The sequence below is a fragment of the Lepidochelys olivacea genome (assembly GCF_965140295.1).
Source record: "Lepidochelys olivacea isolate rLepOli2 genome assembly, chromosome: 4".
Taxonomy (NCBI): Eukaryota; Metazoa; Chordata; order Testudines; family Cheloniidae; genus Lepidochelys; species Lepidochelys olivacea.
Window position 1 is genome coordinate 118022213 of NC_140414.1, and position 11102 is coordinate 118033314.

General features: G+C 46.0%; 1 protein-coding gene across 1 annotated transcript; it reads right to left on the reverse strand.

Annotated features, from left to right (window-relative positions):
* Positions 1-2065: 2065 nt before the first annotated feature.
* MED28 (mediator complex subunit 28) lies at positions 2066-10034 on the reverse strand. The gene is made up of 4 exons (XM_084626505.1): positions 9829-10034; positions 8923-8989; positions 6467-6579; positions 2066-5692 (listed from the first exon to the last, which is right to left on the reverse strand). Exons 1-4 carry the CDS (start codon positions 9988-9990, stop codon positions 5495-5497), a joined length of 540 nt encoding a protein of 179 aa, XP_084482631.1. The 5' UTR covers positions 9991-10034; the 3' UTR covers positions 2066-5494.
* Positions 10035-11102: the final 1068 nt, after the last annotated feature.

Here is an 11102-nt window from a genome sequence, read left to right on the forward strand (position 1 = left end):
AGGTGGCGGGTGCATTTCGCAGCCCGAAAGGGAGTACATTAAATTCATACAGCCCAAGATGTGTGGTGAAGGCTGACCTTTCCTTGGCAGATTCATCTAGCAGTACCTGCCAGTATCCCTTGGTTAAGTCCAAGGTAGAGATGAACTGGTCCCGTCCCAGTTTCTCTAATAGTTCATCTGTGCGTGGCATTGGATAGTTGTCTGGGCGAGTTACAGCATTTAGCTTACGGTAGTCCACGCAAAAACGTATTTCCCTATCTGGTTTGGGAACTAGAACCACTGGAGATGCCCATGCACTTTCAGAGGGGCAGATTACACCCATCTGTAAGATATCCTGGATCTCCCGTTCTATAGCAGTTTTAGCTTGAGGAGACACCCGGTAAGGTTGGACCCTAATTGGGTGAGCATTACCTGTGTCAATGGAGTGGTATGCCCGTTCAGTCAGTCCTGGGGTGGCTGAGAACGTTGGCGCGTAGCTAGTGCACAGCTCCTGGATCTGCTGTCGCTGCATACGCCCAAGGGTCATGGAGAGGTTCACCTCTTCCACACCACCAGCACTTTTCCCTTCGTAGTAGACACCTTCAGGCCACTCTGTGTCGTCTCCTCCCTGGGCTGTAAACTGACAAACCTTTAATTCTCTGGAATAAAAGGGCTTTAGAGAATTAATATGGTAATATGGCACTATGGCAGGACTAAGTATATCTAGACGATCCCTGACAGGTGTTTGTCCAATCTGCTCTTAAAAATCCCCAATGATGGAGATTCTACAATGTCCCTAGGCAATTTATTCCAGTTCTTAACCACCCTGACAGGAAGTTTTTCCTAATGTCCAACCTAAACTGCCCTTGCTGCAATTTAAGCCATTGTGTCTTGTCTTAGCCTCAGAGGTTAAGAACAACAATTTTTCTCCCTCCTCCTTGGAGCAACCTTTTATGTACTTGAAAACTGTCATCATGTCCCCTCTCAGTCTTCTCTTCTCCAGACTAAACGAACCCAATTTTTCCAATCTTCCCCCATAGGTCACATTTTCTAGATCTTTAATCATTTTTGTTGCTCTTCTCTGGACTTGCTCCAATTTGTTCACATCTCTTCTGAAATGTGGTGCCCAGAACTGGACACAATACTCCAGTTGAGGTCTAATCAGCGTGGAGTAGAGCAGAAGAATTACTTGCTTACAATATCGTACCTTGCTTACAATATGCCTGCTAATATATCCCAGAACGATGCTGGCTTTTTTTGCAACAGGGTTACACTGTTGACTCATATTTAGCTTGTGATCCACTGTGACCCCTAGATAATTGTGAATATTCTACGTTCATGCTATGCTGGGTACCCAGGGCAGTGAGGCCACCTTGCTACCAACTGCCCTTAGTGTGAGCAAGCCTTGTCTCTGCCTGCCATGGGTCAGCTCCCCAACTACACTGGCCACAGGCAACAGAAGCACTCCCCTCCCAAGATATTAGACAGACTTGGGGTGGGGTGGGTGAGGGGTTAGGTAATCTTTTTTTACTGGACCTAAAGATGACCATTGTGTAAGCTTGAAAGCTTGTCTCTTTCACCAGTTGGTCCAATAAAAGATATTACCGCACTCATTTTGTCTCTTTCTGCTCATATATTCATTCCAGCTATTGCAAAGCAGAAATACCCAATTTTGAAAAGCCATAAAATGAAAAAAACGTCCATTTCCATACCATGCAAGTTAATTGTTGAACTGGTTACCAGTTAATACTCTAACCCTACAGCAGTCTCCAGTGAGAGTCATTCGCACTCTGAACTCTCGCCACCAATCACCTGGATGCTTTAGTATACGCAAAGCTATGACTTATTAGGATTCTACATCAACTTTTGCTAGAAACCTACTGTTCTGTCTGGAAAGATTTTTAAAATTTCTACATTTTTCATCTCACAGCATGTACCATCTGGCTTCATTTAAGTAGGAGGTTTTTGCACCCTCACATAGTACACTTTATACATAACTTCAAGATTTGCTAAGGTCTGTTAATCAGTGCATTTGAAACTTCTCATCTTCAAAATCCTTCTTTATAATGTCATACATCAGGCCAAGTTGTACTTCAATTAGTTTAATCAAATTAGCAGTATACATATTTTATACACAATTATTTTCCTTCTGGTACAGTGGTCCCATCTTTACAAGGTTGCCTTTGCAGACAGATAATCCCATAGTGATCTCTATTCTTGATTTAAAGGGTGACCATTGCTTTCCAATTTTATAAGTATTCCCCTTTCTACTTTAGTGTGTAATTTGTGGTGCCAATATCACCAAATATTTTAAATTTCTGGCTATCCAATATTCAGAAGCCATAGCAACTGTCTTTCATAAGACAACATTCTTTGAAAGTTAGTTAAGGTTAATACATAGCTCGTATAGTGCTTCCCTTCAGTAGAGCTCAAAGCGCTTTACAAAGATGGTCAGCATTATCCCCATTTTACTGAGGGGGAAACTGCTGAACCTCAGGATTTTCTAAAGGAAAACAGACTAGGCCTGTCAACATGGCAAAGTGGGAGAGCTACAGTAGCAAACAAATCTGCCAGAAACACTGAGTGAATTTTAGACTGCTACCACACTTCCTTGTTTCTTCTCGTTGACCTCTTCCTATGGAAAGTCTAACTCCAGTCCCTCCCCCAAATCTCCGTGTAATATCTAGAAGGCTTAGTTTTCCACAAGCAACCCTTTAGAAAATCTACGAACAGTGCAAAAAGCTTTTTCTGTCTAGTAAGGGAGACATTTTGTATGGCATCCAAGAGTAGATTGACAACCTGTGACAAAAATGATTGCAGTACCAGACCATGTGGCAAAAGCTTGCTCTCATTTAAAAACCTAAAGCACAGAGGTCTCTCCCACAGCCAGTCTTGGCAGCATATGCTACTGCCCAATCCTGTAAGGCCATATTTTTGGGTTTTAATAAGCCAACTATTTTTTGTACTTACAATACATAGCTACAAGTATTATGAGTAGAGCAACATATCTGGTAGTTGAGTAGGTGGGAATTGGGGGGAGGGTTCGGGACTGAAGAATCAATATTTTAGGATGTTTCTGCTAAAATGATCAGCAATGAAAGAGCTACTAGTTAATAAATTGGAGTAGTAGTGCATGTATTGAGAGATGCAAGAGCAAAATGAGCTTTTTAAGGTGAAAAAAAATCTTTTCAAAATCTGAGTCCAATGAACAACTAGAAGCCTTATGAGGAATAGCAGTAAAACCACTCAAAACCCCCACAAAGGACAGACATTATCGACTTCGATTCTTATCATTCAGCCATTTTCAGGTCGATAAAAGCCTTTTTCCACTGAGGGAGTTCCCTTTCTCATTTCACAGGTGCAGACAAAAATGGACACAGTAGTTAAGTGCGATGTACATGCCTAGACAGATTGAGTTAATTTAAAAAGCAATCATCATGTAACTCAAGTCCTGTACTTGCAGCAATCAAGGGGAGTTTGTTACTGACTGACTTTGTGGCAGCCTTCCCATTCCTTGTGTGAAAATAGGTGACTGTCTCTACAGGAAAATGAGAAACTTCAAGTACTGTCCAAGTCAAGCAGATGGTTTCCTTAAGTCAGTGGTTCGAAGAGAGGCTTTGAGAGAATATTTAGCTCCAGAAGTTGGGAGTAGTTTCTCCTGCATTGCAGCTTCTCTCCACTTACAGCAGAGTGAAGTTAATTTAAACCTACTCTCTAAAGGGAGTTTGAGGGCTTGGCTACACTTGCGAGTTACAGCGCAATAAAGGAGGCCCAGGCACACTAGCTCACTACCTGTCCACACTGGCAAGGCACCTAGAGCGCTCTGACTCCGTGGCTACAGAGCTGCTGGTACTCCACCTCAGCGAGTGGAATAACATTTGCTGCGCCCCTGCTGGAGCGCCGCAGCACCAGCACGAATGAGGTGTTGCATTACTGTGCTCTGATCAGCCTCCAGAAACGTCCCATACTCCCCTTAAGTCAAGTGGCCACTCTTGTCATTGTTTTTGAATCATTGTAGGAATGTGACTATGCCCTTTGAAAGCTCCGTTTCTGACAGCTGGCTGCTTATCTGCTCCGAGACAAAGCAAGCCATTAGTGTGGAATGCTGTGTGAGAGAGAGAGAGAGAGAGAGAGAGAGAGAGAGAGGTGTTGGGGGGATGGTCTGCTGCTGTCTGAACAACACACTCCCTGTCACACTCCACCCCACCCCATTTGAAAAGCACGTTGCAGTCACTTGCATGTTGGGATAGCTGCCCATAATGCACTGCTCCCAATGCCACTGCAAGTGCTGCTTGAACAGTGCGCTTGAAGCAGTCAGTGTGGACAGACGGCAGCGCTTTCCCTACTGCGCTCTCCGAAGGCTGGTTTAACTCAAAGCACTCTACATGTGCAAGTGTAGCCATGCCCTTAGTTTACATTCTCTCCTGCACTGTGCTCTCAGAGCACAATGGCAAGCACAGAGCAGACAAGCTGTCTGGTTCCCTCACTTACAAAGCCTCAGGTAATTAGCCACATAGTACACAATCAGGCAGTACTTCTCCACTCGCTTTCCATGGCAGCTGCAGCAGCCTGAAACTGATAACACTCAATTTCTAGCTACTTCAGCTAAATCTGCTTTGATGAGGAAAGCCAACAACGTTCTCCCAAGGTGCCAAACCCTTAAACTGAGTGGGTATAGTTTCAGGAGGAAAAGAAGGCACCATACATTTGCAGAAACAGGCAATGGAAAGGGTAGAAAATGCCAGGCATTATGCTTAGATGGAGGATGACTGGGAAATATTAACCACATCCCTTTCCAACAGGAAGCTCTCCTACAAGATTTTAAAAGCATCAGATGCCAGAGCATTTCCCATTAGCACCAACATCCCATCAGCTCTTTCTGGCCATGTCTACACTAGGAAAAGAGATGTACTTTTTAAAACACATTTAAAATACATTCTCCCCCACTCCTAGCGAAGACAAGTGCCTAAGTCACAGATAGTAGCAGTGCTCAACAGAAAATCCTTGCTTTGATTTATTTGACCAATCAGTCTCAGCAATAAGAAGTCTGCACTATTTCTCCAGAATCTTAGGATGTGACATGATTAGAAACACTCACAGTGAAAACTGTATACAAGGCTACACTTGAGATGAACAAATAAACTCTGCAAGTACTTCTAGATCAACAGTGCCTTAACTGGACTTTAGCTTCATTAGGACTTCTCTGTCAGTTTCCCCAAGTAATAGGAGGGGGGTTTAGCATATTCTATGCAAGTGTATTGTGACTACAAGATAAGACATACATGAGCATTTGTTCAGTTTGAATGTAAAACCAATCCATACTTTGATAAAAAGTTAAAAAACTACAGATTCTTCCCCATTTATTTTATGCTTAGTTGTGTCCCACGGTCGTAGTAAAACACTATGTTTATACTACAAATTACATCACATATTATACAAGGTAGAAAGTTCAATATTCCATTTCACTTTAAGTTAAAATACTACTCAAAGATCTAAATTCAAACATCTTTCTTAATCATGTTTGCTTCATGGGTGCAGGAATATTAGCAGAAGCCTGTTCTAGATAAGCTAATGGTCCTTGAGGCATTTCTGCAGGTTTTTTGTGTTGCACATTCATGTCTTCTAGAACCTGCTGCCAGTGACGCAGTTTACCCAAATGCTTCTGAATTAGTGCTTCTTTCCGCTGTAATTCATTTTTCAATTCTGAAACATCCTGCAGTTGATAGACATCTTGAATTAATTAATGACTTATTTTCCTTGTAAAAAGATTACATTGTAAACTCATTTTAACTATTACAGTTCCTATGAAAGAATGGACAATTCTCAGAGTGAAAACAACTTACTATGAGAAGTGGCTGAACTGGAGATAGAATAATTTGGCTACTCCCTTCCATGATATACATTCTACTTGAGTGTACCAGGTCTCTGTTTCCATACCCCGCATGTAATTCAGAAAGAGGTCTACCCTCTGCACATCCAAATTTGACTAACTGGTCTGTTCCCTCAAAGGGGCATATCTATATCCAGATTTTCTTACGTGCTGTAAAGAGCTACTGAGAATGATCCAGGTGAGCTCTACAAACTTATAGGGACAGGGCAATAAGCTAATTAAAATCAACCATTGTTTGTTCTGTGCTGCATTGCACCTATTTGTACCTTTAGGTTCTAGGATCTTCAGGAAAGAGACCTGCTTGTTTGCACGGCACACTTGTAGTATTAATGTAGCCATATAAATAATAATGGTAGGACAGTTAGGAAAACTAGCATAAATGGGAATAAATTTTAAAAATCCAGTATGCTTGCAGATGGAGAAAGAAGAGAAATGTTCCACTGAACAAAAACTACATTTCTTGATCAAATATGCTACTTGTCTCAGATTCTCTGTACTATCATGGAACAAAAGAAATACACCCTTAGTCTTAAAAGAAAGGAAAAAATAAAGTTGTCACAGGTCAAGTAAGTAGATAAAAAGATGGTAATCTCCTACCTCTTTAATAACTAGCTCTGGTTTCTGGACAGACAGATGTAATCTTTTTTGTAGGAAAAAACATTCTGTTTGTCTCGCAACATCCAGAAATTTCTGGATACATTGATCAACACCTAAAATACAGAAATATAACAAGATTTGAAAGATAAAGAAATCAAAGACCAGATTAGTTTAACAACATCCATAGAAGGAAATTAGTTAATGTACATTAGCCTCTTTGTCCAAGTAGCCGCGTGTTCAATATTTAAAAGCTAATCTACAGCTTTTTACAAAAGACATTTAAGAAAGTAAATCCAAAAACTTGATTGTAAAGCTCTGTATTTTTAGTGGCCTGTATTTTTAAAATCTGAAGTCCCTAAATAATGGAAAGTAAATTGACTAAATATATCTATAGATATCCCCCCACAGACCTTTACTTCTGCAAGCTCAAAGGGGCATGCCTCTTTTTTAATAGTAACCAAGTTACAATCAATATTCTGTAAGATGTGGAAAAGAATACGGTCACTTCCCGTTTCACTGCAAAAGGTTAATTAAAACTTCTCTAACGACAAAGGGCCTCAAAACCCAAATATACAAATGAACAGAAAATCACTTCTGTGGGTACTGAATGCAAATACATTAAGTAACATTTCAGTGTATTCCCATGTAGCAAGATCACTGCACAAAACCCTACAGTAATGTTTAGAATAGACGAACAGTACTCAAAAAGGCATATTTGTTAACGACTCTTATAAAATTTATTTAGTTATCCAGTGCAAGAGTTTTCTTCATTCCAGCATAGTCCAAAAGCAGTTTTCCCTCTAATTTTTCCCACTCATGTGCAGAATGAACACATCACCTCCATATTGGTGCACATAACAAAATTCATGTGGTGGGGGTGGGGTTCAGAGTGTGGGAGGGTGAGGGCTCTTGCTGGGGGTGCAGTCTCAGGGGTGGGGTCAGGGATGAGAGGCTCAGGGCTGGGTCAGAGGGTTGGGCTCTGGGGTGTGAGGGCTCCAATTAGGGGTGAAGGCCCTGGGGTGGGGCTGGGGATGAGGGGTTTGGAGTGCAGGCTGCCCCAGGGCTACAGCGGGGAGAGAGGACTCCCCCCAGCTCTCTCTGCCCGCAGAAGCACCTCTCCCCCAACCGCAGCAGCTCCGGAGCTGGGGGAGAGCATCTCTCCCTGCTGCGGCAGCTCCGGGGCTGGGGCCAAGGGATAGGCACCTCTCCCCCAGCCTCAGCAGGGCTGGGGTTGATTGGGTCCGGGGCGGCGGGGGAAGGAGGTGCCTCTTCCCCAGTTGTGGCTGGTCTGGGGAAGGGGCGCCTCTCCCACGACCAGTCCGGGGATGGAGCCGGTGAGGAGAGATATCCCTCTCTGCCATGGCAGGTCCAGGGCTGGGATCTCTCCCAGCTGCAGCCCTGAGCACCTACGCAGCACTTAATAGGCTACTGTGCAGATGCGCAGCTTAGAGAGAACTTAGTCCATAAGTATAACCTGATATCTGAAAAGAGAACAAGGAGCTAGAGTTTTCAAAAGCTCGTAAGTCACTTTCGAAAATGGGACTTCAATTCTTAAATCCCTTTCATTTTCAATAAGACTTCTGAACATTTTACCCAGGCCTTTTTCTACTTTATAAGCTACTATAAACAACAGGGATTCCAGAATTAGAAGTTGGCTTCTAATGCTGCCATTGCATGAGCAGAACAGCAATCCACTAGAATATATTCCTCCCAGTCACATAGCTTTGAGTGCAAAAGAAAGATTTTTTTTAAAAAGATATTGTCAAGGTAAGCAGAACCCAGGTTCTCCTTTCCTCCCTAACCTTTTTGCTCAGTCACTGTAATTCATGAGGCTTATCTGTTTTACAAACCAAATGCTTCAGTGGGATTCGCTCTCCCATTGCCAGCTAACTATAATAGTCGTGAAAAATTCCACAAGGCTGTGGCTATACTAGGAACATTTTTCAAAAATTCTTGTAATTGTTAACACTGGTTCAGCCCCATTGGATTAGCCACATTTGGATCTCTACCATAAACGACACATAACTTGCTGATGATATGTTAAGCACGTTGGGCAGATTTTCAGTAGTGCCTAGGTGCCTAACTCTGAGAGTTATGTGTTTTTGAAAATCCCACTAGGCACATGACTACCTAAATACTTTTAAAAAAGACCGATGTTAATAGGGTGAGATGACATAGTATTTAGAACAGTGGCAGCAGACACTGGGCTCTCTCCACTACTGCTTCCAAATTAGCATAGACCAGTGAAGCTCAAAATATATTGACAGTGATAAAAATTTTTTATAGATTCCCTAGTGTAGATAGACCCTATAAATGCACAGGTTCCTGAGATTATGTGTAGGAAATTAGAAGGTTTGTAGTTTAAAAATTAGCACAGATAACTTAACAGTATCTTTTTAACGAACCCAACGTGCCAACCCTGTTATAGCCAGAACAAAATACTGGCAGGCTCTTACCAGTTCTAATTTCTTCCTGATCTGTGCCATTCACATAATCCTGACTCACAAGTGAAGCAAAGCAAGCCTAGATGATTGGGAAAATAGAGATACTTGTTTTAAAGGAGAAACCAGGCACCTTATGCACATGTCATGCAAGGACAGCCAGCCAGCCGCCACTCGTCAACAGCCCTTGCAAATGGCAAGAGTGGACCAGGGAGGCAGAAAGTCAGCGCACACTGCTTCATACAGGTTCATTCCCCCCAAAATCCTCAGCCCTGTATGCCTCCCCCAGCCCCTCTGCCTCCCCCCACCGCCCCCCGCCCTGAACCTCCCCCAGCCCCTCTGCCTCCCCCCACCCCCCCCGCCCTGAACCGCCCCCCGCCCCTCCGCCTCCCCCCACCCCCCCCGCCCCTCCGCCTCCCCCCACCCCCCCCGCCCTGAACCGCCCCCAGCCCCTCCGCCTCCCCCCACCCCGAACCTCCCCCAGCCCCTCTGCCTCCCCCCACCCCCCCCGCCCTGAACCTCCCCCAGCCCCTCTGCCTCCCCCCACCCCCCCCGCCCTGAACCGCCCCTCCGCCTCCCCCCACCCCCCCCGCCCTGAACCGCCCCCAGCCCCTCTGCCTCCCCCCACCCCCCCCGCCCTGAACCGCCCCTCCGCCTCCCCCCACCCCCCCCGCCCTGAACCGCCCCCACCCACCCCTCTGCCGCCTGCCGCCCCCCGCCCTGAACCTCTCTCTGCCTCCCCCCACCACCCCCCGCCCTGAACCTCCCCCCGCCGCTCTGCCTCCCCCCACCACCCCCCGCCCCTCTGCCTCCCCCCGAACCTCCCTCTGCCTCCTCTCCCCCCCCCAGCCCCGAACCTCCCGGAGCCTCTGCCTCCCCCTCGCGACCCTGAGCCCCCCAGTCCCTGAGCTCCCCCCCAACCTCAAAGGAAGCTTCTAGCTCGTCCACCAGGGTGCTGTTGGGGTTGCGCGGTCCCGCGGCGGCCGGAAGGAGACCAGCCTGGCCGGGGCCGCCGGGAGGGAGCGGAGGGGGAGGCGGCCCTGACGGCTGGTTTGTAAACATCCCGCTCAGAGCCGCCGCCATGACGCGCCGCCCCGAGAGCGAACTGCGCCTGCGCGGCGGAGGGGACGGGAGACGCCGCGGTGCCGACGCCCGGGGCTCCGCGGAGGTGGGCGTGGCCTGCACGGCAGCGTCGCCCTCGCGCGCCGGCCCTGGGGGGCGGGGCTGCGGCGGGCCAGGGGCCCAGCGCCAGGGAGCTGCCCCGGCCGGCGGCAGCTGCTGGCTCAGGCCCCCGTCCTGACAGGAACGAAGAACAAGCCCCGAGGCTGCCGGGGGTTGCAGGCCCACGGAGTCGACCTCTGCCCCTACGGCTGAACGGAGCCCCCGGAGCTGCGATGGCTGCAGGCAGCCCCGCGCTCGTTGGCCTCTCTCCACAGGGAGGCAGCAGCTCGCTGGCCCTCTGAAGGCCACCCCAGCTTCCTTGTATCGCCGGGTTGCCACTTCTCCAGGATTGCCCTGGAGTCTCCAGGAATTAAAGATTAATCTTTAATTAAAGAGGTCATGTGATGAAACCTCCAGGAATCAATATCTGACCAAAGCTGGCAACCCTATTGCATCGTCACCCAACAGGGGTACAGGTTTTCCCACGTCCTGGCAGTCACATACACAACCCCCGGCCCCGGAGGATAGAAGCTGTAGCTTCTGTCCTCAAATGCCTCTCCTCTTTCTTGTATCTATGATCATAGTGGCCTTTTTTTAAACCTGGAGAGGTTCAAATTTGGTAAAAGTATGCTTCAACTTTTTTAATCTGGGCTGCCTTTTCACTGTCCATCCAAAAACAAAAGCAGCAGATGAAAAATAAATGAGTGCTAATAATTAAGGATCTAATTTGCATATGGAATTAGCAATATGTACTGAGATATACTGGTGCTTTTGCAAAATTATGCACAGGTAAATGCTGAATTTAGGACAGCTATCTGCATATGGATCAGACAGTGGTTAAAGCAATTAAGTTGCAGTTCCAACTCTGCCACTGATTAGGTGTACAAATCTAAAATTATCACTACACTGCTTTGAAATGATTAGACAGAAGGAGCTTTACAAATGCAAAGTATAATAGCAAGACAGAGGAAAAGATTATCCTTTCACATGTATCCTGTTAACAGTTTATTTTCCTGTCACACTCCTACAATTGT

Coding starts and splice junctions, on each gene's coding strand:
- MED28 (XM_084626505.1), bottom strand. CDS start 9,990: ATGGCGGCGGCTCTGAGCGGGATGTTTACAAACCAGCCGTCAGGGCCG. Junction 8,990..9,828: donor AGCTAGAAGCTTCCTTTGAG/GTTGGGGGGGAG, acceptor CCAATCATCTAG/GCTTGCTTTGCTTCACTTGT. Junction 5,693..6,466: donor CAGAGCTAGTTATTAAAGAG/GTAGGAGATTAC, acceptor TATCAACTGCAG/GATGTTTCAGAATTGAAAAA.